Source organism: Rana temporaria, chromosome 4 (genome assembly GCF_905171775.1).
Source record: "Rana temporaria chromosome 4, aRanTem1.1, whole genome shotgun sequence".
NCBI classification, from domain to species: domain Eukaryota; kingdom Metazoa; phylum Chordata; class Amphibia; order Anura; family Ranidae; genus Rana; species Rana temporaria.
In genome coordinates, this window is record NC_053492.1 from 468,181,477 (window position 1) to 468,209,082 (window position 27,606).

General features: G+C 48.0%; 1 protein-coding gene across 2 annotated transcripts in view; it reads left to right on the top strand.

Moving 5' to 3' along the window:
• The window catches only part of XPO5 (exportin 5), a 64,126-nt gene that overhangs the window by 27,981 nt on the left and 8,539 nt on the right, over nucleotides 1-27,606 (top strand). Inside the window, exons 16-29 of one of the 2 annotated variants that reach the window (XM_040351754.1) lie at nucleotides 63-98; nucleotides 3,146-3,235; nucleotides 3,490-3,686; nucleotides 3,771-3,870; nucleotides 6,600-6,781; nucleotides 9,909-10,009; nucleotides 10,090-10,186; nucleotides 10,264-10,400; nucleotides 11,668-11,765; nucleotides 12,894-12,919; nucleotides 15,090-15,184; nucleotides 17,444-17,536; nucleotides 26,057-26,136; nucleotides 26,480-26,587. In XM_040351754.1, coding sequence (XP_040207688.1) covers nucleotides 63-98; nucleotides 3,146-3,235; nucleotides 3,490-3,686; nucleotides 3,771-3,870; nucleotides 6,600-6,781; nucleotides 9,909-10,009; nucleotides 10,090-10,186; nucleotides 10,264-10,400; nucleotides 11,668-11,765; nucleotides 12,894-12,919; nucleotides 15,090-15,184; nucleotides 17,444-17,536; nucleotides 26,057-26,136; nucleotides 26,480-26,587 — 1,440 coding nt within the window. Of the gene's footprint in view, nucleotides 1-62; nucleotides 99-3,145; nucleotides 3,236-3,489; nucleotides 3,687-3,770; nucleotides 3,871-6,599; nucleotides 6,782-9,908; nucleotides 10,010-10,089; nucleotides 10,187-10,263; nucleotides 10,401-11,667; nucleotides 11,766-12,893; nucleotides 12,920-15,089; nucleotides 15,185-17,443; nucleotides 17,537-26,053; nucleotides 26,137-26,479; nucleotides 26,588-27,606 lie in introns of both variants that reach the window. The other variant, XM_040351753.1, reaches the window with a different exon arrangement.

Here is a 27,606-nt window from a genome sequence, read left to right on the forward strand (position 1 = left end):
TCAATGGAAGGATTTCTTTTTAAAATTCTTGTGGTTAACCCCGTCCTCTCTCATGTTCACAGCTTTTCTCTGCCGTCACCTTTGACCTGAATAATAAGGTAATGATCATGTAAAATTCTGATTTATATTGTGCTCTGATATTATATACAGTCTGCAGATAGAGATGTACAGGTCAGATTTCAGTGGACCTTTTATTTAAAATTTAAACTTTGCGAGAAACGAGGGTCTTGTCTGCATTGCCAGATATTATTATTATTATTATTATTATTTGCTCTAAAAATACTGCTGCTCCCGATCTCCCTTTAACCACTTAAGGACCGAGTGTCTTTTTTATTTTTTAGATGTGTTTACAAGTTTAAACAATTTTTTTTTTTTTTTGCTAGAAAATTACTTAGAAAGTAAAATAAATTGTGTAATATTTGCGGGTTCTAAAACTCTAGAGCAGGGGTCTTCAAACTACGGCCCTCCAGTTGTTCAGGAACTACAATTTCCATCATGCCTATTCATGTCTGTGAATGTCAGTGTGTTACAATGCCTTGTGGGATGTGTAGTTCTACAACAGCTGGAGGGCCGTAGTTTGAGCATCCCTGCCCTAGAGAATAAAAGGGCCGTCATTGAAATACTTTTTCACACCGGATTTGCGCAACGGTCTTGCAAGCGCACTTTTTTGGAAAAACTACAGTGTTGTCTTATTTTTTATTTAACCACTTGGGATCCGCCTGCCGTCAATTGACGGCTACAGTGCGGATCCCAATTTCCAAACCGCCGTCAATTGACGGCCGCCCCTTAGGGCGGTCCCCGCGCGCGCTCCAGAGCGCGCTGCGGGGAAAATCTGTGTTGGCCGTGTCCCTCGGACACAGCCAATTACAGATCGCCGCGAACGGCCAATCAGAGTGGCCGTTCGCGAGGCGATCTGTGCGGCCAATGAGAGAGGATCTCATATGTAAACATATGAGATCATCTCTCATTGCCGTTTTACACAGAGACAGCGGTGCTGTCTCTGGAGAGGAGACGGATCTGTGTCTCTTGTACATAGAGACACAGATCGGTCACCCCCCCCCTCCACCTACAGTTAGAACACTAAGCAGGGATACATTTAACCCCTTCCTCACCCCCTAGTGTTAACCCCTTCAATGCCAGTCACATTTATACTGTAATTAGTGCATATTTATAGCACTGATCGCAGTATAAATGTGAATGGCGCCAAAAATGTGTCCGATGTGTCCGCCATAACGTCGCAGTCCATTAAAAATCGCAGATCGCCGCCATTTCTAGTAAAAAAAATAATTAAAAAAAAATAATTCTGTCCCCTATTTTGTAAGCGCTATAACTTTTGCGCAAACCAGTCGCTTATTGCGATTTTTTTTTTTTTTTTTACCAAAAATATGTAGAAGAATACGTATCGGCCTAAACTGAGAAAAAAAAATGTTATTTTTTTTTTAAATTGGGATATTTATTATAGCAAGAAGTAAAAAATATTGTATTTTTTTCAAAATTGTCTCACTTTTTTGTTTATAGCGCAAAAAATAAAAACCGCACAGGCGATCAAATACCACCAAAAGAAAGCTCTACTTGTGGGGAAAAAAGGACGTCAATTTTGTTTGGGAGCCACGTCGCACGACCGCGCAATTGTTAGTTAAAGCGATGCAGTGCCGAAAGCTGAAATTTCACCTGGGCAGGAGGGGGGTATATGTGCCCAGTAAGCAAGTGGTTAAAAAAAAAAGAAAAATTAGCCTATTTTTTTTTTTTTTTTGGTTTATATTGGAAAGATAATGTAAATACCCAACATGTCACGCTTCAAAATTGCGGCCGCTCGTGGAATGGCAACAAACTTTTACCCTTAAAAATCTCCATAGACGACGTTGTAACAAATTCTACAGGTTGCATGTTTTGCGTTGGAGGAGAACGTTTTGTGGCGATACCTCACATGTGTGGTTTGAACACCGTCTTCGTATGAGGGCACTGCTCGCGTATGCATTCGCTTCTGCGCACAAGCTCGTCGAGGCGGGGCACTTGAAGTAAAATAATATATATATATATATATTTTTTTTTTTTCATTTTATTTCTTTTTAAACTGTTTTAAAAAAATAAATACATTTGCTTTCGTTTTTATTTTAGTCCTGGTTTGGTTTAGTCTCAGAAGCTTTAGTCAATCCTGGCAGGGTTAAAGCGATTATTAAAGCGGGGGTTCACCCTATAAAAAAAAAATGTTTTTCCTCTAGCATAAAATTAGGCATAGTAGCGCGAGCTACAGTATGCCTGTATTTTTTTTTTTTTTAGCCCCGTACTCACTGTGCAATCGTATATTGAAGATTCCGACTCCCCGCGGGGAATGGGCGTTCCTATCCAGAGGGAAGGTGATTGACGGCCGGCTCTCACACGTCACGCTTCTCCGGAAATAGCCGAAATAGGACTTGGCTCTTAACGGCGCCTGCGCATAGTCTGTGCGCAGGCGCCGTATAGCGCGGTGAAGAGCCGAGACCTACTCCGGCTGTCTTCGGGAAGCGTGACGTGTGAGAGCCGGCCGTCAATCACCTTCCCTCTGGATAGGAACGCCCATTCCCCGCGGGGAGTCGGAATCTTCAATATACGATTGCACAGTGAGTACGGGGCTAAAAAAATAAATACAGGCATACTGTAGCTCGCGCTACTATGCCTAATTTTATGCTAAAATGTTGTTATGGAGGGTGAACCACCACTTTAAAGGCAAGTTTTTTTTTTGTTGTACTTGCCTGCTCTGTGTAATGGTTTTGCAAAGAGCAGACCAGATCCTCCTCTCTCCTGCTGGCATTGTTGGGGGCACCCCAGGAGGCTTGCTGCTGAGCCGCTTCTCTGTGTGTCCATACAGACACGGAGCCCCCGACTCGGCCCCACCCCCCCGTCTTCTCATTGGCTCACTGTCTGTGATTGACAGCAGCGGCAACCAATGGCTATAGAAGGATGTGCTTTGTTCATATTTCATGTCTGAGGTTTACAACCACTTTAAGTTTATTTAACAGAAGCATTTTGGGTGTTTGAGGGCCCCCCTGTTCATCAGGGCTGCAAGAGGGCAATATAGAAAATATCAAATGAATCTGAATTTGAAGTACTCTTGTCTCTGTAATCTTCACCATGTAGTCCATTTAACTCTTCTTGCCTCTCCTAGGGCCCCCGGACCCGCGCAGTTAAGGCCGTACGCCGCCATGCCTGCTCTTCCATTATCAGGATTTGCCGTGATACCCCTGAACTGGTTCTGGTAAGTTGGTGTGATTCATGTGGACTGGGTATGGGGGGTGGTTGGCGCTGCTTTGTAAGCCATGTACCTTTATTGGCACGTGACAAGAACCTGTTCAGCAGCCTAGCTCTGATAAGTCTCGATGTTGAGAGGGGTGGCATGGGCATGTATCATGGTTTATCATATGATGGAACCCCTAGTGGCCCATTTCTGGTGTGGCGTGTTATGGGCTCACGACATTTTCTGCTAAACTTCCCCGTATTGTCATCCTTCAGCCTCACTTTAACCTCCTGAGATCACACGCCATGCTCCTGTTTATGGATGAGCATCTCACTCAGATGGAGAAATATTCCATGCTGGAAGTCCAGGTGATGATCAGCAACCACTTCAACAGCTACGAGAAGCAGCAAGAATTCCTGGCGCAGCTTCTGGGTCCGGCCACCTCTGTCTGGTCATCCCAGGAAACACAAAGGTGAGAGAATTCTGCGTACAAAAACAAAGTTCTTTATATAATATATATGGTGGAAGGTCCTAATTTAAAATTCTGTCCTCACAGAGCCATCTCCTCTCCAGATGAATTAATTTCTTATCTGGGAGCTGAAGTCCTGAAAGGACTGGAGGAAGGGGAGAGTCCTTGCCAGGCAAACCGCTTTCAGGTGAGTGCATGCTGTCTGCTATGACCCGCTGCCATGTGGAAGCCCACTGACCACTATGACCCAGTGTCCCTTGTGACATGCAGCCAGATTGATGACCACTATGACCCACTAAACCATAAACGCAACAATCAGCGCACAAATAACACGGTTAAACTAAAAAATATTGCAAGCTGAACACAAAAAAAGATAATCACGACCTCAAATATAGCAAATGAAAAAAATATGTGAGTGCGGCGCAATAAAAGTCCATATAAAAGTAACTGAAGATAACGCCCAGTGATACAGCGAAAACTCTTCAAACGAAAGTGATGTAATCTCCACCAACAAGAGAAATGCTTCCTTACCAGATGGGATGGACCATTTGCGTTGCCAGATGGGATGGACCATTTGCGTTGCCAGATGGGACGGACCATTTGCGTTGCCAGATGGGACGGACCATTTGCGTTACCAGATGGGACGGACCATTTGCGTTACCAGATGGGACGGACCATTTGCGTTACCAGATGGGACGGACCATTTGCGTTACCAGATGGGACGGACCATTTGCGTTACCAGATGGGACGGACCATTTGCGTTACCAGATGGGACGGACCATTTGCGTTACCAGATGGGACGGACCATTTGCGTTACCAGATGGGACGGACCATTTGCGTTACCAGATGGGACGGACCATTTGCGTTACCAGATGGGACGGACCATTTGCGTTACCAGATGGGACGGACCATTTGCGTTACCAGATGGGACGGACCATTTGCGTTACCAGATGGGACGGACCATTTGCGTTACCAGATGGGACGGACCATTTGCGTTACCAACTGGTCAAAATAGCTTGGTCTCAGCATAGGAGAGAAGACACGGATGGATCCAGCAGAGTGGTAAGTAATCAGATGGGATGGGCCATTAGCATTACCAACTGGTAAATGCTGAGACCAAGCTGTTTTGACCAGTTAACGCAAATGGTCCATCCCATCTGGTAAGGAAGAATTTCTCTTGTTGGTGGAGATTACATCACTTTCGTTTGAAAAGTTTTCGCTGTATGACTGGTTGTCATCTTCAGTTACTTTTATATGGACTTTTATTGCGCTGCACTCACACACTATGACCCACTGCCTGGTTAATGCCCAGTGTCCCTTGTGACATGCAGCCAGATTGATGACCACTATGACCCACTGCCAGGTTCATGCCCAGTGTCCATTGTGAGATGCTGCCAGGTTGATGCCCACTGACCACTTTGACCCACTATCGGGTTAATGCCCAGTGTTCATTGTGATATGCTGCCAGAATGATGCCCACTGCCTGGTTAATGCCCATTGTCAATTGTGACATGCAGCCAGGTTGATGCCCACTGACCACTAGGACCCAGTATCCATTGTGAGATGCTGCCAGGTTGATGCCCACTGACCACTATGGCCCACTGCCTGGTTAATGCCCAGTGTCCCTTGTGACATGCTGCCAGGTTGATGCCCACTGATCACTATGACCCACTGCCTGGTTAATGCCCAGTGTCCATTGTGAGATGCTGCCAGAATGATGCCCACTGCCTGGTAATGCCCATTGTGACATGCAGCCAGGTTGATGCCCAGTGACCACTATGACCCAGTGTTCATTGTGAGATGCTGCCAGGTTGATGCCCACTCATCACTATGACCCACTGCCAGGTTAATGCCCAGTGTCCCTTGTGACATGCTGCCAGGTTGATGCCCACTGACCACTATGACCCACTGCCAGGTTAATGCCCAGTGTCCCTTGTGACATGCTGCCAGGTTGATGCCCACTGATCACTATGACCCACTGCCTGGTTAATGTCCCTTGTGACATGCAGCCAGATTGTTGCCCACTCATCACTGACCCATTGCCTGGTTAATGCCCAGTGTCCATTGTGAGATGCTGCCAGGTTGATGACCACTTTGACCCACTGCCTGGTTGATGCCCAGTGTTTATTGTGATATACTGCCAAAATGATGCCCACTGACCACTATGACCCACTGCTTGGTTAATGCCCAGTGTTTTACTACTACCGTTACTGTCTATTTACACTTTGTATGATCAGCATGAGGGCAATTTTATAGGCTGATTTTTAAAATGGATATTTTTTATTTTATTTTTGTCCACAAAAAGCACCCTAAACTAATAGCTGGTTTGAGTTGCATTGAAGTATAAATTGCAGTTCATCTTAATTATACCGCACAGGACACATGTTAAAATAAAATAAAAAAAATACAACCTTTCGTATCACTTTACCCAGCTTATTTTATTACTTCAATCTACTCTTCATTGCCTTCTACTATACAAATAAGAGCAGTGCATCCGGAATGGTGTGATCTTGGGAGCTGTACCTGGACCTCAGTCTGTGGGGATAGCAATCTGTAATTTTTGCTTCAACCATTGGACCCTGTGTGGGTACCCACCTCGGCACGGAGTATTATCATGTCCCCAAAAAGCACCCCAAACTAATAATGACCTTTGAATTGCATATAAGTATAAAAATCCTATTTTCCTTTGCAGTATATTTCCTCAATCCATGGTAGGCGCCGCCCTTGCGTTCCACCTCTAGATTCTGTGCACCACGCCCTGATCCCCCTCCACCCTTGTTATCCACCTCCTGGACTGACCTCTCCCTGATTTCTGCTCAGAATGATGGGCTTATGATGACTCGGCACTCAAACTTGATAATGTCCCTCGGTGCTAATCTCACATCTGCTATCTGTGTGCGTATTTTGTTTTGACAGCTGAATTTGAGCTTGTATGCGGTGGAAGGGGTGCTGCGAAGAGCCCGATGGCCCAGTGACCTAGAGGTGGCAAAAGCTGGCGGATTTGTTGTTGGTTACACCCCGGATGGAAACCCCATTTACCGCAACCCCTGCCGCGAGCTAGCGCTCAAATTTCTGGACAGCATCTTCTCCTTGGTGCGGTAAGTCTGCTCCCATTCTTCCATGCTGTATACACCGCCAGGGACGTCCTCCTTGCATGCTTTGTTCTATGGCAATGAAGCGAGGATAAGCATGGCAACCTGGAGTTTGAACATTTTAACCACTTGCCCGACCGGCTTACGCACATTTACGTCGGCAAAGTGTCTTGTTACAGCAAAACAACGTACCAGTTCGTTGGCCCCTTTAACCACTTAAGCCCCGGACCTTTAGGCAGCTAAATGCCCAGGCCAGGTTTTGCGATTCGGCACTGCGTCGCTTTAACAGACAATTGCGCGTTCGTGCGACGTGGCTCCCAAACAAAATTGGCGTCCTTTTTTCCCCACAAATCAAGCTTTCTTTTGGTGGTATTTGATCACCTCTGCGGTTTTTATTTTTTGCGCTATAAACAAAAATAGAGCAACAATTTTGAAAAAAATGCAATATTTTTAACTTTTTGCTATAATAAATATCCCCCAAAAACATAACATTTTTTTTTTTTCTCAGTTTAGGGCAATACGTATTCTTCTACCTATTTTTGGTAAAAAAAATCGCAATAAGCGTTTATCGATTTGGTTTGCGCAAAATGTATAGGGTTTACAAAATAGGGGATAGTTTTATTGCATTTTTATTCTTTTTTTTTTTTATTTTTTTTACTACTAATGGCCAGCGATCAGCGATTTTTTTTTTTTCGTGACTGCGACATTATGGCGGACACTTCAGACAATTTTTACACATTTTTGGGACCATTGTCATTTTCACAGCAAAAAATGCATTTAAATTGCATTGTTTATTGTGAAAATGACAGTTGCAGTTTGGGAGTTAACCACAGGTGGCGCTGTAGGAGTTAGTGTTCACCTAGTGTGTGTTTACAACTGTAGGGGGGTGTGGCTGTAGGTCTGACGTCATCGATCGAGTCTCCCTATAAAAGGGATCACTCGATCGATGCAGCCGCCACAGTGAAGCACGGGGATGCCGTGTTTACATACGGCTCTCCCCGTTCTTCAGCTCCGGGGAGCGATCGCGACAGGGCGGCTATAAACCGCGCCGGGGAGCGATCGCGACAGGGCGGCTATAGCCGCGCCGTCGTCCCGGATCGCTCCCTGCGGGAATCCGACCGCCGCATGTCGTGGGGGGGTGTCCCGTTCAGACCCCCGACCCGCGGAAAGGCGGGGACGTACATGTACGCCCATCTGCCTGTACGTGCCATTCTGTGGACGTACATATACATGCGGCGGTCGGGAAGTGGTTAAGAGCCATAGCAGGCGAGATCGCCAACAGCCACCGGCGATCCTGGGCATGAGAGCCAGAACAGGGTTTTGTGTGTAAACGCCCAAATCCCTGTTCTGACAGGGGAGAGGAGACAGATCGTTTTAGGAACAGCGATATGTTATGGATGAGGCAGGAATTGGCACAGATCAGTGTTGTGGGCATGTCCAATAGAGCCCAAAGCGCTGCTGCACTGTATCGATCAGTACATAGAGGGGAAGAGCTGGACCAGGCATGCGCTGGCTTGTTGACAACACATCTGTCTCCGTCAATGGACGGATTGATCACATGGTAAAGGGCAGCTGTCATTGGCCCTTTACTGGTAATGGATATTCCTGGGGGCGTGCAGAGGCATGATTCTGGAAGGACGTTGTAGTATGCCCTCCCTTAAAGTGATACTATAGGTTCAGTTTAACCACTTCTCAACGGCCGTACGAATATGTGCGGCCGCAGGGTGGTTCTAAATCTGACAGGACGCATATATGCGTCCTCCGCTCTTCCAGGCCACTAGAGGGCGCGTGCCCGCCGCATTCCTGAGATACCGATGCGCGTGCCTGGCGGCTGCGATGTCCGCCAGGCACTCGCAATCAGCGGTTACAGGGACAAGGACATGGATCTCTGTGTGTAAACACAGAGATCCTTGTCCTGTCAGGGGAGAGAGGAGACCGATCTGTGTCTCTTGTACATAGGGACACAGCATCGGTCACCTCCCCCAGTCACCCCCCTCCCCCCACAGTTAGAACACACCCAGGGAATACATTTAACCCCTTCCTCACCCCCTAGTGTTAACCCCTTCCCTGCCAGTCACATTTATACAGTAATCGGTGCATTTTTATAGCACTGATCACAGTATAAATGTGAATGGCATCAAAAGTGTCCGATGTGTCCGCCATAACGTCGCAGTCCCAATAAAAATCGCAGATCGCCGCCATTACTAGTAAAAAAAAATAATAATAAAAATGAATTCTGTCCCCTATTTTGTAAGCGCTATAACTTTTGCGCAAACCAGTCGCTTATTGCGATTTTTTTTTTTTTTGTTACCAAAAATATGTAAAAGAATACGTATCGACCTAAACTGAGAAAAAAAATGTTTTAAAAAAAAAAAAAAAAATGGGCTATTATAGTAACAGGTAAAAAATATTGACTTTTTTTCAAAATTGTCGCTCTTTTTTTGTTTATAGCGCAAAAAATAAAAACCGCAGAGATGATCAAATACTACCAAATGAAAGCTCTATTTGTGGGGAAAAAAGGACGCCAATTTTGTTTGGCAGCCACGTCGCACGACCGCGCAATTGTTAAAGCGACGCAGTGCCAGAAGCTGAAATTTCACCTGGTCAGGAAGGGGTATACGTGCCCAGTAAGGAAGTGGTTAAAAAAAAATATATATATATATATATATAATCTCTAAACGTCATACTTCCACTGTGCAGTTCGTTTTGCAATAGCTAACCCCCTCTGCGAAGTTCTGTCCCGAGGGGAATACCTTGGGGGCGCGCTCCGGAGTCATACACTCGGCATCCTTAGCCGCCGAGTGTATGACTCTGCCCCGTGTCATTGGATTTGATTGACAGCAGCGGGAGCCAATGGCTGCGCTGCTTTCAATATATCCAAAGAAGAGCCAACTAGTCTTGGGGGGAGTGACGCGTGATCGCACCCACGGAAATTCGGGGCTCAGGTAAGTAAAACGGGGGGGCCGGACAGTGCAACCCCTTTAATTATACGACTGTGCTATGGGTCGGTAAGTGGTTAAATGACCATTACTCATACGTGTGCATCCCTCATGTAAATCATTTTCTACCCAAAGTGTCCCTCACCTCTGACCAGCGTCATTCCCTGACCCTGTATGCCCTTCTACTCCTTTAGGACATTTAACAACCTGTACCTGCCAGAGGTTTTACAGAAGATGGGTGAAATCTATGCCAAGTGTTTGGACATGATGGAGGCGGAGAAGAAGTGCATCTTGGGTAAGTTTTGAGCCTATGATGGTTATATACATAGATTTATTTGTGCCTTTCCACTCCCTGATGTTGTATTCCACTTGTAGGGTTGATGCAGCCTTCCATGGACACGTATGATGTCCCCGTGTATCGGAGCGCAGAGGAGAGGATGCAGAGCTTCTTCTGCTGCATGTATGACAGCTGGTGAGTCCTGCTCTGCCCCAAGCTTACATCTTCTGTTCCTCCTAACGTCGGAGTTCTCATTTAATCTCTCATTCTAGTTGCCAGGTGATGGGAAACCTTGGACCAGCCATGTTGCAGGACTTTTATTCTATTCCAGACTTGGCCACTCGCCTGGTTAATTCGGTCTTCTGCAATCTCAGCAATGTTCCCGACTACCGTCTGCGACCCATGCTGCATATCCTTCAATGTTGAGGAGAATGGGGGATGGGATTTTGGTCCTGATGCACGGAGGTGAGGGTGGAAGAAGGGACGTGGGCGTTGGCAAAACCAAAAGTATTGGGACACCTGCCTTTACACGCACATGAACTTTAATGGCATTCCAGTCTTAGTCCGTAGGGTTCAATATTGAGTTGGCCCCGCCCTTTGCAGCTATAGTAGCTTCAACTCTTCTGGGAAGGCCGTCCACAAGGTTTAAGGGTGTGTCTATGGGAATGTTTGACCATTCTTCCAGAAGGGCATTTGTGAGGTCAGGCACAGATGTTGGTCGAGAGGGCCTGGCTCGCAATCTCTGCTCCAATTTTGTTCTATTGGGTTGAGGTCAGGGACTGCTGGCCAGTCAAGTTCCTCCACCCCAAACTCGCTCATCTGTCATGTTGGAACAGGTCGTCCCCAAACTGTTCTCGCAAAGTTAGGAGCATGAAATTGTCCACAATGTCTTGGTATGATGACGCCTTAAGAGTTCCATTCACTGGAACTAAGGGGCCAAACCCAACCCCTGAGAAACAACCCCCCACACCATAATCTCCAACCCCCCCCCCCTCCACCAAATGATTTGGACCAGTGCACAAAGCAAAGTCCATAACCCCTATATCGTCATCACCCTGGTACCATTTTTCTCTAGAGGTGGTGGTCTGCCCTTTTGTAAAAGCAATCCTAGCAGCTAACATCAGCGAGAGTTGTCGTCTCCCAACCCCCCCCCCCCCCCCCCCCCCGCTGCCTTTCGATGCACTTGCTGGGGCTCTCCCATCCACAAGCTTTGCGGGCCCCCCCCCCCCCCCCGGCGGTCAAGTGTCAAGACTGTCATCGGACCATTCATTTCAACAACGATCTTTCCATTAGATTATATGTGCAGTTTACCATATTGTATGCATGTTATTTATATGTAAAAGCCTCCCCTGCAAAGACATCAAAAATCCATGAGCTTCTGCACTGTCAGCAGTGCCAGGGAAGTCCAGAATATAGAGGGGTAATATAGATGGTACAAGAGGGGTGAAAAGGATTTAAGAGGGGTTATATCGATGATAGAGGGGTGATGTAGAAGACGGAGGGTTAAATATAGGTAGCATAGAAGAGAGAGGGGGGTCTATGGGGGGGGGGGGGTGATGGCACAGCAAAATAATGCCAGCGTAGGGAGAGGAGACTCTGAATGAAGCATTAGTATTGGGGGCGTGCTGTTTGCCACGATATGGTCACCTATCTTTCCTTAATGTCCTTCTCTGCACGTCTGTTTATGAAGCCGTTTATCCTGTCCTGTCCTCCAGAGAGGTACGAGAGCCTTCTATGTCCCATCATGGGTCCACTGCTGACCTTCCTGCACCAGGTAAGAAAACTCCCTTGGTTTCTGTCCTGTCGGTGTGACCTCTTCAGCATGTCAACACCACTGAAGAATTGCTGAACGGATGCCTGGGTAAGCTGCAAATCACTGGAGTAGTCACGGCTACTACAGTGATGGCATCAGTTTTCTGGGGTCCTGTGCCAAGCAGCCATCCTCCTGCATAGTAACTAAGGGGTTGTCACTTGCTCAGCACTGCCACCATTCAGAGAGAGCCTTGTGGGTTTTTTTGTGAATATAAGGCATTCCCTGATTGGACAGGGAGAAGCGGTGCCAAAAGAGCGACCCACTGTGGTTAAAGGGGTGGTTCACCCTAAAAACGACTTTTTTTTATTACACTGCCCCCCCACATTACAATACGATTAAGGCTATTAATTTTTTTTTTATGCTGTACATACCTTTGTACAGCATATTCACCCGTGGCACCCGGCTTGCGAGTCCCGCGGGAGTGGGCGTTCCTAACATGTCTGTGATTGACGTTTGACCAAAAACTAGCTCCCCCCCGTCGCGTAAGCCGCGTCACGGTTGGCGAAAGGAGCCGAACGGCGAGTCGGCGCTATACTGCGCATCGCTGTTCGGCTCCTTTCGCCAATCGTGACGCGGCTTACGCGATAAGGGGGAGCTCGTTTTTGGTCAAACGTCAATCACAGACATGTTAGGAACGCCCACCCCCGCGGGACTCGCAAGCCGGATGCCACGGGTGAATATGCTGTACAAAGGTATGTACAGCATAAAAAAAATTAATAGCCTTAATCGTATTGTAATGTGGGGGGGGGGGGGGGCAGTGTAATAAAAAAGTAGTTTTTAGGGTGAACCACCCCTTTAACATGTAGAAGGGCATCCGCCCGGCACAGGAGCTGGATAACTGCTGGCGTGACTAGTGGTGATGAATACTGCAGAGATTTGCAGCTTACGCAGGCACCTTGGGCTTTCATTGGGAAGCAAGAAAAGTCCAGCATGCTTTGAAAACGGTGACTTGGATTTTTTCTGCAATAAATATAATGTAGTTCATATAAAATATTGATTTATGAACTGTAAATTTGAAAAATGTAAATTATTGACAAAAAAAAAACCCATCCTAGTTTTTAATCTTCTTCTTTTTTTTGTCTCTTCCAGAGATTGTCACAGAAATGGTTGACAAGGTAAGTACACATAGGAGGGAAATGGGTCAGGGGAGGAGGATTAATAGAACCATGTAGGACAGGGATATGCAATTAGCGGACCTCCAGCTGTTGCAAAACTACAAATCTCATCATGCCTCTGCCTTTGGGTGTCATGCTTGTGGCTGTTAGAGTCTTGCTAGGCCTCATGTGACTTGTAGTTCCGCAACAGCTGGAGGTCCGCTAATTGCATATCCCTGATGTAGGAGATGGATGATGGAGGGGGAAAATAGGAGGGGTGGATGATGGGAGATGAATATATCCAGTGAGAGGGATGGATGTGTGGAGCAAGATGGATAGAGAGAGAAAGGATGGAGGTTGGAGGAGGAAGATTGATGGACTGGTGATGGGGAAAGATGGGTAGGGAGGAGAAAGGCAGGTTATGGAATATAATGGAAGGATGGATAGAAAGAAAAGACAGTCAGACTGAGGTGAGGGTTGGAAAGAGAAAGGTTGGAATTGAAAAAAAGGATGGAGACAAATGGCTGGAGGGTGATGGCGACGGGTGGGTGGTGGCGACTGGTGGGTGATGGCGAGGGGTGGCGACTGGTGGGTGATGGCGTTGGGTGATGGCGACGGGTGGTGGGTGATGGCGACGGGTGGTGGGTGATGGCGACGGGGGGTGGCGACGGGTGGTGGGTGATGGCGACGGGGGGTGGCGACGGGTGGTGGGTGATGGCGACTAGTGGCGGGTGGTGGGTGATGGGAAAGAGAGTCACCGCTCCAGGTGGGTCTACTATATGGTCACACGTGTAGGACAGGATACCAAGGGTGCTGGCAGTGCACTAGGCAAGCATAAAAAGTAGATGAAAGATGGATAGCCGCACTCCAAAAAAACGTCCGGGTTGTCTTTTATTCAAATAAACAGCATTGATTAAGCACTGATCTTGTGCGAAACGTCGGCTGTTCCCCTGTTCCTGTTTTTGTGATGTATTTGCTGTTTATTTAAATAAAAGACAACCTGGACGTTTTTTTGGAGTGCGGCTATCCATCTTTCATCTACTTTTTATTGTGGTGGGCGATAGCGACGGGTGGTGGGCGATGGCGACGGGTGGTGGGCGATGGCGACGGGTGGTGGGCGATGGCGACGGGTGGTGGGCGATGGCGACGGGTGGTGGGCGATGGCGACGGGTGGTGGGCGATGGCGACGGGTGGTGACTGGTGGTGGGTGATGGCGAGGGGTGGTGACTGGTGGTGGGTGATGGCGAGGGGTGGCGACTGGTGGGTGATGGCGAGGGGTGGCGACTGGTGGGTGATGGCGAGGGGTGGCGACTGGTGGGTGATGGCGAGGGGTGGCGACTGGTGGGTGATGGCGAGGGGTGGCGACTAATGGGGGGGGGGGGAAGAGGTGGTGGACACTGATGGGGGGGGGAGAAAAGGTGGTGGAGACTGATTGGGTGGGGGGGAGAAGAGGTGGTGGAGACTGATTGGGTGGGGGGGAGAAGAGGTGGTGGAGACTGGGGGGGGGAGAAGAGGTGGTGGAGACTGGGGGGGGGGAGAAGAGGTGGTGGAGACTGATTGGGTGGGGGGGGGAGAAGAGGTGGTGGAGACTGATGGGGGGGAGAAGAGGTGGTGGAGACTGATGGGGGGGGGAGAAGAGGTGGTGGAGACTGATGGGGGATGATGGGGGGGGGAGAAGAGGTGGTGGAGACTGGGGGGGGGAGAAGAGGTGGTGGAGACTGGGGGGGGGGAGAAGAGGTGGTGGAGACTGATGGGGGGTGATGGGGGGGGGGGGGAAGAGGTGGGTGGGGACTGATGGGGGATGATGGGGGGGGGGGGGAGAAGAGGTGGGTGGAGACTGATGGGGGATGATGGGGGGGGGGAGAAGAGGTGGTGGAGACTGGGGGGGGGGGGAAGAGGTGGTGGAGACTGGGGGGGGGGGAGAAGAGGTGGTGGAGACTGGGGGGGGGGAGAAGAGGTGGTGGAGACTGATGGGGGGGAGAAGAGGTGGTGGAGACTGATGGGGGGGAGGGGAGGTGGTGACTCAGTATTACAGTTCGCTTCTCTAACTGTAGAAGCTTATATTCGGACTCTGGAGTCCTCTCTAGGGCTAATGCTAGATTCTTGGCTTAGGCTGACGTGAACTGTTGCAGTGGGCATGTTATCTGAAGCAGTCGTCATATTTAGCTGAGGTGTGATGGTTTGTCTCTAGTGGAGAAGATTATGGAGATGTGAACACCGAATCATCAGAGATCCTGGAAATTGAGCTGACACGGCTGCTGACCAGAGAGATGGTGGATCTGCTTTGTAAGTTCTTAGATATTTGCCTATAATAGAAATAGAACTAGTAAAGTTGTTAAAATCTCTTTCTCTTTCCATGTGTGTATGACATCACTTCCTGCCCAGGCAAATGTTCAGCTTTCAGCGCTGTCACACTTTGAATGACAATTGGGCGGTCATGCAATGCTGTACCCAAACTAAATTTATAGAATTTTCTTACAACAAATAGAGCTTTCTTTTAGTGGGATTTGTTTACCACTGTGGTTTTTTAATTTTTATTGAACTAAAAAAAGACAGGTTTCTGTTATAATTTTTGGGAACTGATGGGGCGTCACTGATCGGGAGGCACTAATTGGCATCTGGGAATGGCACTGACAGGCGTTACTGATGGGCACAGATTGGCACTAATTGGCATTTTGGTGGGCACCTCTTAGGTTTCATGTACACGAGATGTTGTTCAACCTCTCCTGAACGCTCTAACTTGACAGCTAGAATCTGGCGTTTAGCCGCGTTTGCGTCTAGAAGCGTTTGAAAATATCTTTTTTCGTTTTTTTTTTTGGGTTAAAATGAGAAACGTCTAAACGAAACACTGCTAAACACTATTTAGCGCGTTTAGCCGCATTTGGCGCTTGAAATGCCTTGAAAAAATGGCTTCTGAATGCATTTTTGGGGTTCCAGAAAAAGCCTCTAAACGCAACTGTTTAGAAACGACTATAAATGACCTTGTGCACATGTACTGATAAGATAACATAGAGAAGAGTTGAAAAAAACGCCCAACTGCTCCTAAACATCTGTTTACCAGCAGCAGTGTACATGAGGTCCTATAGGGGCTGCGCTGATGATCAATGTGCCGATTCCCTCTGTCAGGAGAGCCACCGTTCTTCTCCCTGTCAGCGCGAACTGAGGCAAGCCTTGTACCGGCACTTCCTGATTACCGTTGTGATCAGCTGTGATTGGTCACAGCTGATTACGGAGGTTAAGAGCCTAAGTCCTAGGCTGTTTACCACGATCGGAGATGCAGTGTGTCAGAGCGACACACAGCACTGCCGATCGCGGCACTGCGCGCTCCCGGGGAAAGTGGTTAACCACTTCAGCCCCGGACCATTTTGCAGCTAAATGCCCAGGCCAGGTTTTGCGATTCGGCAATGCGTTGTTTTAACAGACAATTGCGCGGTCGTGTGACGTGGCTCCCAAACAAAATTGTCGTCCTTTTTTTCCCCACAAATAGAGCTTTCTTTTGGTGGTATTTGATCACCTCTGCGGTTTTTATTTTTTGCGCTATAAACAAAAATAGAGCGACAATTTTGAAAAAAAAATCAATATTTTTTTACTTTTTGCTATAATAAATATCCCCCAAAAACATATATATAAAAAAAAAAAAAAAATCCTCAGTTTAGGCCGATACGTATTCTTCTACCTATTTTTGGTAAAAAAAATCGCAATAAGCGTTTATCGATTGGTTTGCGCAAAATTTATAGCGTTTACAAAATAGGGGATAGTTTTATTGCATTTTTATAAAAAAAATTTTTTTTTTACTACTATTGGCGGCGATCAGCGATTTTTTTTCGTGACTGCGACATTATGGCGGACACTTCGGACAATTTTGAAACATTTTTGGGACCATTGTCATTTTCACAGCAAAAAATGCATTTAAATTGCATTGTTTATTGTGAAAATGACAGTTGCAGTTTGGGAGTTAACCACAGGGGGGCGCTGTAGGAGTTAGGGTTCACCTAGTGTGTGTTTACAACTGTAGGGGGTTGTGGCTGTAGGTCTGATGTCATCGTTCGAGTCTCCCTTATAAAAAGGATCACTCGATCGATACGCTGCCACAGTGAAGCCGTGTTTACATACGGCTCTCCCCGTTCTTCAGCTCCGGGGAGCGATCGCGACGGAGCGGCTATAAACGAATAGCCGCGCCGTCGTCCCGGATCGCTCCCCGAGGGAACCCGCACGCAGTGGGGGGGGGGGTCTCGATCGGACCCCCCCACCCGCTAGAAGGCAGGGACGTGTATGTGTGTGTGTATGTGTGTGTGTGTGTGTGTGTGTGTGTGTATGTGTATATATATATATATATATATATATATATATATATATATATATATATATATATATATATATATATATATATATATATATATATATACGCCCATCTGCCTGTCCGTGCCATTTTGCGGACGTATATAGTCGTGCGGCGGGCGTTAAGGGGTTAAAGTGTCACTCCTCCAGTTCTCTCTGTATGACACTGTTTAAGTTTCTCTTCCCCTGCTTTCTGTATGGTTCCAGCTACATGGTGTGTGGCCAAGAAGACCAGTGAGCAAAGCACAATCAAAGCGGAGGTGGACGGACTGCGTGGTGCGAATCAGGCTGAAGCAGAGGGTAAGAACACAGAATTATTACCATCGTTTATTTCTGAAGAGATTGTATAGTGACTGTGTTTTATCTAGCCAGCAGATGATGATTGGACCACCTCATGTCATTACCATGATTCTGTTTGAGTTGTGCTGATAGGGGGGCTAAATGAGTCCAGCCAGCAGTGACTCCGTTCTTATCAGGCGGCTCAGTCCAACATTTTCATCGGACAAATGGAGCCTCATAGCAATTTGTGTCTGCAGTGTCGCTGCGTTGGCCAAACCGGTGTTTCTCTACTCGAGTCCTCAAGGTCAGGTCATGTTTTCAGGGTTTACCTCAGAGGAGACAGCTCTGGTAATAACGCAAGGCAGTGATCAAATCACCTGTGCAAAATAATGGAAAGCCTGAAAACCTGACCTGTTGGGGCGTCTTGAGGACTGGTGTTGAGAAACGCTGAGCTTACCCGTAGTGCTTCGGGAGTCTCTTGTCATATATTAGATGTTTTTTTTTTTTTTTTTTTTTTAAATCAGACGTGTGAAAAAGGAAGAGTAATTTAATTTTTTTTTTACCCAAAACCGTTTTCTTTCTGTGTTCCATTAAATGTCTCTTCATTTTGCACCCTTCAGCCTTTGGGGGGTGTGGCGTTCACAGCTCACATTCTTCTAAGGGCACTTTCACACTAGGGTGGAGCGTCGGCTGTAAAGTGCCGCTAGTTTTAGCGGCGCTTTACTGTCGTTTTAGCTGCGCTTTTAACCCCCGCAAGTAGCCGAAAAAGGGTGTAAAGTGCCCCGTAAAGTGCTTTGCAGGTGCTTCGGCAGCGCTTGCCATTGATTTCAATGGCAGGAGCGTTTTTAGGAGTGCTGTATACAGCACTCCCGCAACACCCCAAACATGCTACTTGCAGGACTTTTTTTTTCCCATCCTGCAAGCGCACCAGCCCAGTGTGAAAGCTCTCGCACTGGGGCTGCAGGGGAGCGCCTGAAAAACACCTTGGCGTGAAAGTAGCCTAAAGGTTCTGGTGCTGCTGGCTGGTACAAGTGACACGTCACTGATCGCTTCTCCCGATGAGAGGGAACGGACGATCAGTGACATGTCACTAGGAAGAACAGGGAGATGCTGTGTTTACACTGACATCTCCCCGTTCTTCAGCTCCGTGACCCGATCGCGGGACATTAAGTCCAGGGTCGCGTGCACCGTCGGTGGCATATTTAAAGGGACGTACCTGTACGCCCATTTGCGTGCCATTCTGTCGACGTAAATGTTCGTGCGGCGGTCGGCGAGTGGATAAGAGTGATTGATACCTCCTTGTTCTTCTTGTTTCCTCCCTTCTTCCTCCTTTTTTTTATAGTTTGCCTTTATTGAAAATAATAGATGATACCATTGTAGATTTAAAGTGGAGTTCCACCCATAAATATAACATTACATCAGTAGTTTTAAAAAAAAATGTCATTAGTCCTTTAAGAAAAAAAAATATTTTTTTAGATGCCTTCAAAGTGTTGTTGCTAGGCAGAATAGTTAATCTTCCCACTTCCTGCACCTCGGTGCTTAAAGCGGGAGTTCACCCATTAAACTGTTTTCTTTATCGTTACATCACGGTACACAGAGCGGCATTCATTACTATATGGGTTATATGGAGTACCTTCAGGTGATGGACACTGGCAATCTCAAACAGGAAATGCCCCTCCCTATATAACCCCCTCCCATAGGAGGAGTACCTCAGTTTTTACGCCAGTGTCTTAGGTGTTGGTCATGGTTTAGCTTGCCTCCGCATCCTTGGGATTAGGTGAGCTAACCGGTTCTGTCCAAAGGCCTCAGCGCTAAAGTGGTCAGTAACCGGACCCCAAACCCTTGGGGTATAGCCCATAATGCTTTTCTTTTTAGAGAGCTGGACCCTGGGCCCAGAACTTAGAAACCTTTGGGTGCCTAATGTTTCTGTTGCCAGAGTGCTATATGGGCCCAGGACAGTGGATCCTTCATAGGAACCCAGGGCCTGAAGGTCTAGACATCCCCACGGAGATGGGGGAAGATTGGGCCTCTTGCTTGGCAAAGTCCTGCGGCATGGAGCAGGTAAGTGAGGGGAAAACTTGCGGAACTTGGTTCTTAGCAGGTTTTTTCTGGGGGGTCACAGGGGACATGCCTAAAGTTATGCGCTGCATCTGGCAAACTAGTCACATATCTTAATGATAGGATGGCTCTATGTGTATTATTCCCCATAAGAAGTGACCTCCCTTGTAGTGTTGGAAAAGCATTGAGTGGGGCCTGTGTGATATAAAGTGTATGTGTGTGTCAGAGAGCTATGCTTACCTGCAAGCCTCCAGGCGATGCTCCATCAGTCTTCCTCCTCAGAGCCTGCAAAGCAGGCAAAACGCTGACCTCCTCGTGGTTCCAGCTGGAGCAGAGAGGCTCCCTTCCCCCCAACCCCCCCCCCTATCGGCGGGCGCGCGCGCGTTCACGTGTTATAGGCGCAATTCGCGCCGTTTAGCTGAGGGGGGAAGGGCGGGTCAGTGGTTTAAGGAAGGGGCGGCCCTTCCTTTTCGTTCCAAACAGCATTCGATACATTGGAACTGGGGAGGAAAGACCGGAGCGGCAGCACGGGGCGCCCAGGACACACAGTGGCCAAAAAGAATATTGCAGTCTTCAGAAGACTGTTTTCAAGCCTAGAAATAGGCTGTTTCTTCTATCTCATAGTTTTTCTTGCAATACTACTCAGGGGGACAGAATGATTTTTCTTTCCTGGATTTGAAACAAAAAACAAAAAAAAAAAAAAAAAAAAAAGGTCATCTAGGGGAGAGGAAGCATTTTTTATCCCCCAAACAGGTGTTTGGGCAATTAACTTTTATAGTTCCAAGTACCAATAGGTAGCTGGTGTACCTCGGTATTGTACCATGGCATCCGGGTCAGAGGGTACAAGAGGTGGGGATTCCCCCAGAGAGTCTGAGGTCTCGGACAAAGCTATGCCGCTGCTTTCCCCAGAGGGAGCCTTGGGGCCATCGGGATCTGGGGCTGGAGCTGGCGCGGGTCAGTCCAACCCTAAGATGGTCACGGACGAGGTATTACTCACCTCTTTAAGAGAGATGGAGAAAAGAATGGGAAAAATGATAGCCACAGCTATGCGGGGCAGTAAACGGATTAGATCTCCGTCGCCCGAGCGCGGACCCTGAGAAGAGGAGGTCCTTTCCTCAGGGGAATTGGACGATCTCTTGGACAAGGACCAAGTAGGTTCAGGGATCGAAGATCCGGATACAGAGGAGTCTGGAGCAGTCTCCCAAGGGGAGGGCTGGTGGATTCAAGCCTTAACGGACTTGGTCCATAATGCATTCAACTTGCCAGTACCAGATCTCCAGGTATCGACGGTTTCAGCTTTGGGCTCACTGAGGGCGCCTCAAAGCAATGCAGTGTTTCCGATCCACCCTCTATTAGAGGGAGTTTTGTTCCAAGATTGGAACAAGCCAGATAAAATCTTCTTACCACCTAAAAGATTCTCTGCCCTATATCCTATGGAAGATACATTTTCCAAGAAATGGGCTACTCCTGCAGTGGACGCAGCCATCTCATGTGTTAACAAGTCGTTAACATGCCCTGTAGAAAACATACAGGTATTCAAGGATCCAGTTGATAAACGCTTGGAAGCACTACTTAAGAACTCCTTCACTACGGCAGGGGCAGTAGTACAGCCAGCGGTGGCTGCGATTGGGGTTGCTCAAGCATTATCGGATCAAGTTAAGCAGATGCTTAAACTTATTCCTGCCCAGCAGGCAGAAGAATTTTCGGATGTCCCTAGGGCCATATGTTTTACAGTAGACGCAATTAAGGATTCTATCCAGCAAGCGTCACGTTTATCGTTATCCCTTATCCATATGAGAAGACTCTTATGGTTAAAGAGCTGGGAGGCCGAGCCCCCATGCAAGAAGCTCCTGGTAGGGTTTCCCTTCTATGGAGAACGACTCTTCGGAGAAGACCTAGATAAATACATTCAGACCATTTCAAACGGCAAAAGTACTCTCTTGCCAACTAAGAAGAAGTTTCAGGGGCCTGCGTTTTAAACGACAGTACTCCCCTGGGCAGGGGCCCTCTAATGCCAAACAGTATCGACGGCCTCCTGCGAAAGCAAACTTCGGCTTCAACAGCAAGTCTCAAGGACAGGCTGCTAGAGGCAGAAAGCAGTGGTTTCGCAAACCAGCAAAACCAGCCCCCAAGCCCTTATGAAGGGGCGCCCCCACCCACGAAGGTGGGGGGAAGGCTGCGACTCTTTTCAGAGGTTTGGGAAGCCAGCATTCCCGACGAGTGGGTACGGTCTTCCGTGGCCACGGGCTACAAATTAGATTTCCTAAAGTTTCCTCCTCCTCATTTCCAGGAGTCGAGGATTCCAAACGATCCGGAGAAGGGAGCCGCATTAATGTCGGCATTAAATCATCTACTTTCCCAGGAAGTAATAGTAGAGGTACCAGTCCTGGAACAGGGACTAGGTTTCTACTCCAACCTATTCATCATCCCGAAGTCCAATGGAGATGTCAGGCCAATTTTGGACCTAAAGATGGTAAATGCATACCTAAAGATCCGCTCATTTCGGATGGAATCCGTGCGGTCAGCAGCTGCCACACTCCAAAAGGACGACTTCATGGCGTCCATAGACATAAAGGATGCCTACCTTCATGTTCCAATTTATCAGCCACATCAAAAATATCTACGCTTCATGGTGGCTTCGCGTCACTTCCAATTCGTGGCGCTTCCCTTCGGGTTGGCTACGGCCCCCCGGGTGTTCACGAAGGTCCTAGCTCCAATCCTAGCCAAACTAAGGATCCAAGGGGTCACGATCCTAGCATACCTGGACGACCTCCTAGTCATAGATCACTCGTCTCCCGGCTTGGAGCGAGCAGTGGCCCTCACGGGCCAATACCTCGAAGTTCGGCTGGGTCCTAAATCGAGAAAAGTCAGCTTTCCTGCCCACAAGGCAGTTGGAATATCTCGGCATGAGATTAGACACAGAACAACAAAGAGTGTTTCTACCTCTGAGGAAGGTCAAAGCCATCAAGGAATTAATCCTACTGGTTCTAAGCAAAAAGGAACCGACTATTCGCCTATGTATGAGGTTACTAGGCAAGATGGTGGCCACATTCGAGGCGGTACCATACGCCCAGAGTCACACTCGCATCCTGCAGGCAGCCATCCTGTCAGCATGGAGCAGAAGGCCACAGGCCTTGGATATCCCGTTGCCGCTCTCATCAAGAGTCCGACAAAGTCTGTGTTGGTGGTTAGATCCTCAGAACCTACTGAAGGGGAGATCTTTCAGCCCAGTGGCTTGGAAGATAGTGACCACAGACGCCAGCCTGACAGGCTGGGGAGCAATTTTGGATGGTTGCACTCGCCAAGGTACTTGGGCAAAGCTAGAGGAGCAGTTGCCCATCAACATCTTGGAGCTCAGAGCTGCTCGACTAGCCCTCAGGGCTTGGACGTCAAAATTGCAGGGGTTCCCGGTGAGAATTCAATCAGACAATGCCACGGCCGTGGCATACATAAATCACCAAGGGGGAACCAGGAGTCAAGCCGCTCAGAGAGAGGTAAGCTTGATTCTCCTATGGGCAGAGGCTCATGTGCCCTGCATATCGGCAATATTCATTCCCGGAGTGGACAACTTTCAGGCGGACTTCTTAAGCCGCCAGACTCTATGGCCGGGGGAATGGTCTCTGCATCCACAAATCTTTCAAGCACTCTGCCAAAGATGGGGAGTGCCGGACGTGGATGTCATGGCATCGAGACTCAACAAGAAGCTAGACAGGTTCATGTCCCGCTCAAGGGATCCGATGGCCTGCGGAACCGATGCGCTGGTTTGCCCTTGGCATCAGTTCAAACTTCTTTATGCGTTTCCCCCGCTTCAGTTACTACCCCGCCTGCTGCGCAGGATCAGGGTGGAGCACATACCAGTTATCCTGGTAGCTCCAGCATGGCCCAGAAGGGCATGGTACTCACTAATCTTAAGGATGGTAGTGGGAGACCCTTGGACTCTTCCTCTACGGCCAGACCTGCTATCGCAAGGTCCGATCCTCCACCCTGCCTTACGGCATCTAAATTTGACGGCCTGGAAGCTGAATCCCTGATTCTCAGGGGTAGAGGTCTGTCTCAGAAAGTAATCTCTACCCTAATCAGAGCCAGGAAACCGGTCTCTAGGGTGATTTATCACAGGGTCTGGAAGGCCTATGTAGGCTGGTGTGAGTCCAAGCTATGGCTTCCTCGCAAATTCACCATTGATAGAGTTTTAAGTTTTCTCCAGCTAGGAGTGGATAAAGGATTGGCATTAAGCACAATCAAAGGACAGATTTCTGCTCTGTCAGTGTGGTTTCAGCGGCCGCTGGCCACCCACTCGCTGGTTAAGACCTTCCTTCAAGGGGTCTTACGTATTAAACCTCCAGTTAAATCCCCGCTTTGCCCGTGGGATTTAAACCTTGTTCTGTCAACTTTACAGAAACAACCGTTTGAGCCGTTGGCTGAAATTCCTTTGGTTTTACTGACAAGGAAGTTAGTATTTTTGGTCGCCATAGTTTCCGCAAGAAGAGTATCGGAACTGGCGGCCTTATCCTGTAAGGAACCATATCTTATTTTTCATAAGGACAGGGTCGTTCTCCGCCCTCATCCTTCCTTCCTACCGAAGGTTATATCCAGTTTTCATTTGAACCAGGATTTGGTATTACCATCCTTCTTCCCTAAACCTACTTCCAGAAAGGAAGGGTTGCTGCATACCTTGGATATCGTCAGGGCCATGAAGGCCTATCTTAAAGCTACAAAGAAGATCCGGAAAACAGATGTGTTATTCATTTTACCGGATGGGCCCAAGAAGGGGCAGGCAGCTGCAAAGTCCACCATTTCTAGGTGGATTAAGCAATTAATCACTCAGGCCTACGGCTTGAAAGGGTTGCCTCCTCCAGTATCATTAAAGGCTCATTCTACTAGGGCCATGGGCGCCTCCTGGGCAGCACACCACCAGATCTCTATGGCTCAAGTTTGCAAGGCGGCAACCTGGTCTTCTGTCCACACGTTTACAAAATTCTACCAGTTGGACGTAAGAAGGAATTCTGATACAGCCTTTGGGCAGGCAGTGCTGCAGGCTGCAGTTTGAGACCCTCGGATTCCGGGGGCTCCTCTTTTTTTTTTAGTTAAATTTAAAATTTAAGATTATTTTTCTCAACTAAGTTGGATTTATTATGATTTGAGTATTCTCTAAATTAAATCCTTTTGTCTTGGAGATGTTCTCCCTCCCCTCATTGTAAGCATTGCTTTGGGACATCCCATATAGTAATGAATGCCGCTCTGTGTCCCGTGATGTAACTATAAAGAAAAAGAGATTTTTAATACAGCTTACCTGTAAAATCTTTTTCTTGGAGTACATCACGGGACACAGAGCTCCCACCCCTCTTTTGAGGACCATTTTGGGAGGCATACTGCTTGCTACAAAACTGAGGTACTCCTATGGGAGGGGGTTATATAGGGAGGGGCACTTCCTGTTTGAGATTGCCAGTGTCCATCACCTGAAGGTACTCCATATAACCCATATAGTAATGAATGCCGCTCTGTGTCCCGTGATGTACTTCAAGAAAAAGATTTTACAGGTAAGCTGTATTAAAAATCTCTTTTTTTCAAACAATCCCCTTAGCTTCATGCTCGTTTTGTCTAGGGGAATCGGCTAGTTGTTTTAAAATCCGAGCAGTACTTACCGTTTTCGAGATGCATCTTCTCCGTCGCTTCCGGGTATGGGTTTCGGGAGCGGGCGTTCCTTCTTGATTGACAGTCTTCCGAGAGGCTTCCGACGGTCGCATCCATCGCGTCACTAGTAGCCGAAAGAAGCCGAACGTCGGTGCGGCTCTATACTGCGCCTGCGCACCGACGTTCGGCTTCTTTCGGAAAATCGTGACGCGATGGATGCGACCGTCGGAAGCCTCTCGGAAGACTGTCAATCAAAATAGGAACGCCCATTCCCGCAGCCCATACCCGGAAGCGGTGGAGAAGATGCATCTCGTAAACGGGTAGTACAGCTCATATTTTAAAACAACTAGCCGATTCCCCTAGACAAAACGAGCATCCATCTAAGGGGAAAATGTGTCATGTGCGGGTGAACCCCCGCTTTAAGCTTCCTAACCTACACCGCACAGACTCCTGGGAATGTAGTGGGTGTAACTTTTCCAGGAGTCTGTGCACTTCCCAGTCTCGAAGAATCGTGTGACTTGGACAGTACAGGTGCTGAAACCTGATATTACACTGCTTGTGCAGCACTGAGCATGTGCAAGATCTGCAAGGCTGAAATCCAGGAAGTCATACAGGGGTATTTTTATTTAAAAAGTAAAATTGTGGCTGGAACTCCGCTTGAAGTACTGTAGATGTAAATTGCAGTATATAGATTTAGTATAAGAATCCCTGCTTCTTATTTCACATGTCAACCAATCTATCCAACAAAAGTGGCCCTGAGGGGGGGGGGGTGCAAACTATAGCAATGTCCTGAGCTTGTATTTTCCTTATACAGTGTTTAATTTTTATATTGTATTCTATGCTCTCTAGCAGATGAGATGATGAGCGTGGAAGCGCCATTACCGGGGTCTCTGGAGTTGACCGAACTTGGGAAGTTTCTGATGTCCAGTGAGGTGAGTGCTGATCCAGGTGGGCAGATGGCAGTTTAATTTCTGGGTACCCCCCGAGCTGAATCTGTTAGTCCAATAGGACAAAAGTTCCGGGTGACAACAGGTCAGCGTACATGGGTGTACAGGGTCACCGGATGATGATTGGATGTGTGGCAATGTCAGAGGGTGCTCTGATTGGATGACGTTGGAAGAGGTGCTTTGCTTTTGGGTGGTGGTAATGATGAATATTGAGGAGATTGTTGTTCAAGTTGGCAGGAGAGTAGGATGTAAAATGTAAGGTTGGGTCTAGGAACTGGAGCAAAATGTCATTCATGAATTGTGTTGAATTTTATTTATTTTTTTCCAGGAGGTGTCGTCCTCTTTACTGATCAGTGCCTTCAGTCCGCTTGTTTGGATGGACACACCCGCCTGTCAGAAAGCCGCTAATCAGCTGTGCTGGCCCCTGCTAAAACAGGTATGGAGAGCCCCCCAGGATCCTTGAGACTTGTTCCCAAGTTGCGGCTTATTTACTGGATTCTGACACTCCTCTCTTCCTGATACTGAAGTCATTGTTTTTTTTCTCTTATTTTTAATTAAAAAAACTGTTATACCGTATATACTCGAGTATAAGCCTAGGCACCTAATTTTACCACAAAAAAATGGGAGAACTTAATGACTCGAGTATAAGCCTAGGGTGAGAATGCAGCAGCCATTGTAAGTGGGAAAAGAGGGTCAACAATGCCCATTTGCACGCCTCGCTGTGGCCCACTGCACGCCTCGCTGTGGCCCACTGCACGCCTCGCTGTGGCCCACTGCACGCCTCGCTGTGGCCCACTGCACGCCTCGCTGTGGCCCATTTGCACGCCTCGCTGTGGCCCACTGCACGCCTCGCTGTGGCCCCACTGTGTGACCCCTTGCACGCCTCGCTGTGGCCCCACTGTGTGACCCCTTGCACGCCTCGCTGTGGCCCCACTGTGTGGCCCCTTGCACGCCTCGCTGTGGCCCATTGCACGCCTCGCTGTGGCCATTACAGCGTACCTAAAATTCTTGACAGACTGCACTGCGGGCGTCCGTTTTTTAAAACTCGCGGCTTCACCCTGGTCCCGGCCCGCCCGCCCCCTTTTCTCTCCTCATTGGCTGGCTGACTGACTTTGACAGCAGCGTGGCGCCATTGGGGTGCCCAGGCAGCTGAGAGACTCTTGCAACATCGCTGGATCTAGATGGGGCTCACGTAAGGATTGGGGGGGGGGGGGGTGGCAACTGCTGCACACAGAATGCTTTTTATCCTCATGCATAGAATACATCAAGATAAAAACATCCTGCATTTAACCGCTTGCCGACTGGTTCCTGTACATTTACGTTGGCAGAATGGCACGGTTATGGGGCAATGTAGCTCTATTTACTTGCATGGGTGGTATTCAGCCCACTGTGGTACTGACCAAATGTGACATGGGTTATAATTCCTGCCATGTCCACGAAACGGAGCATCAACAC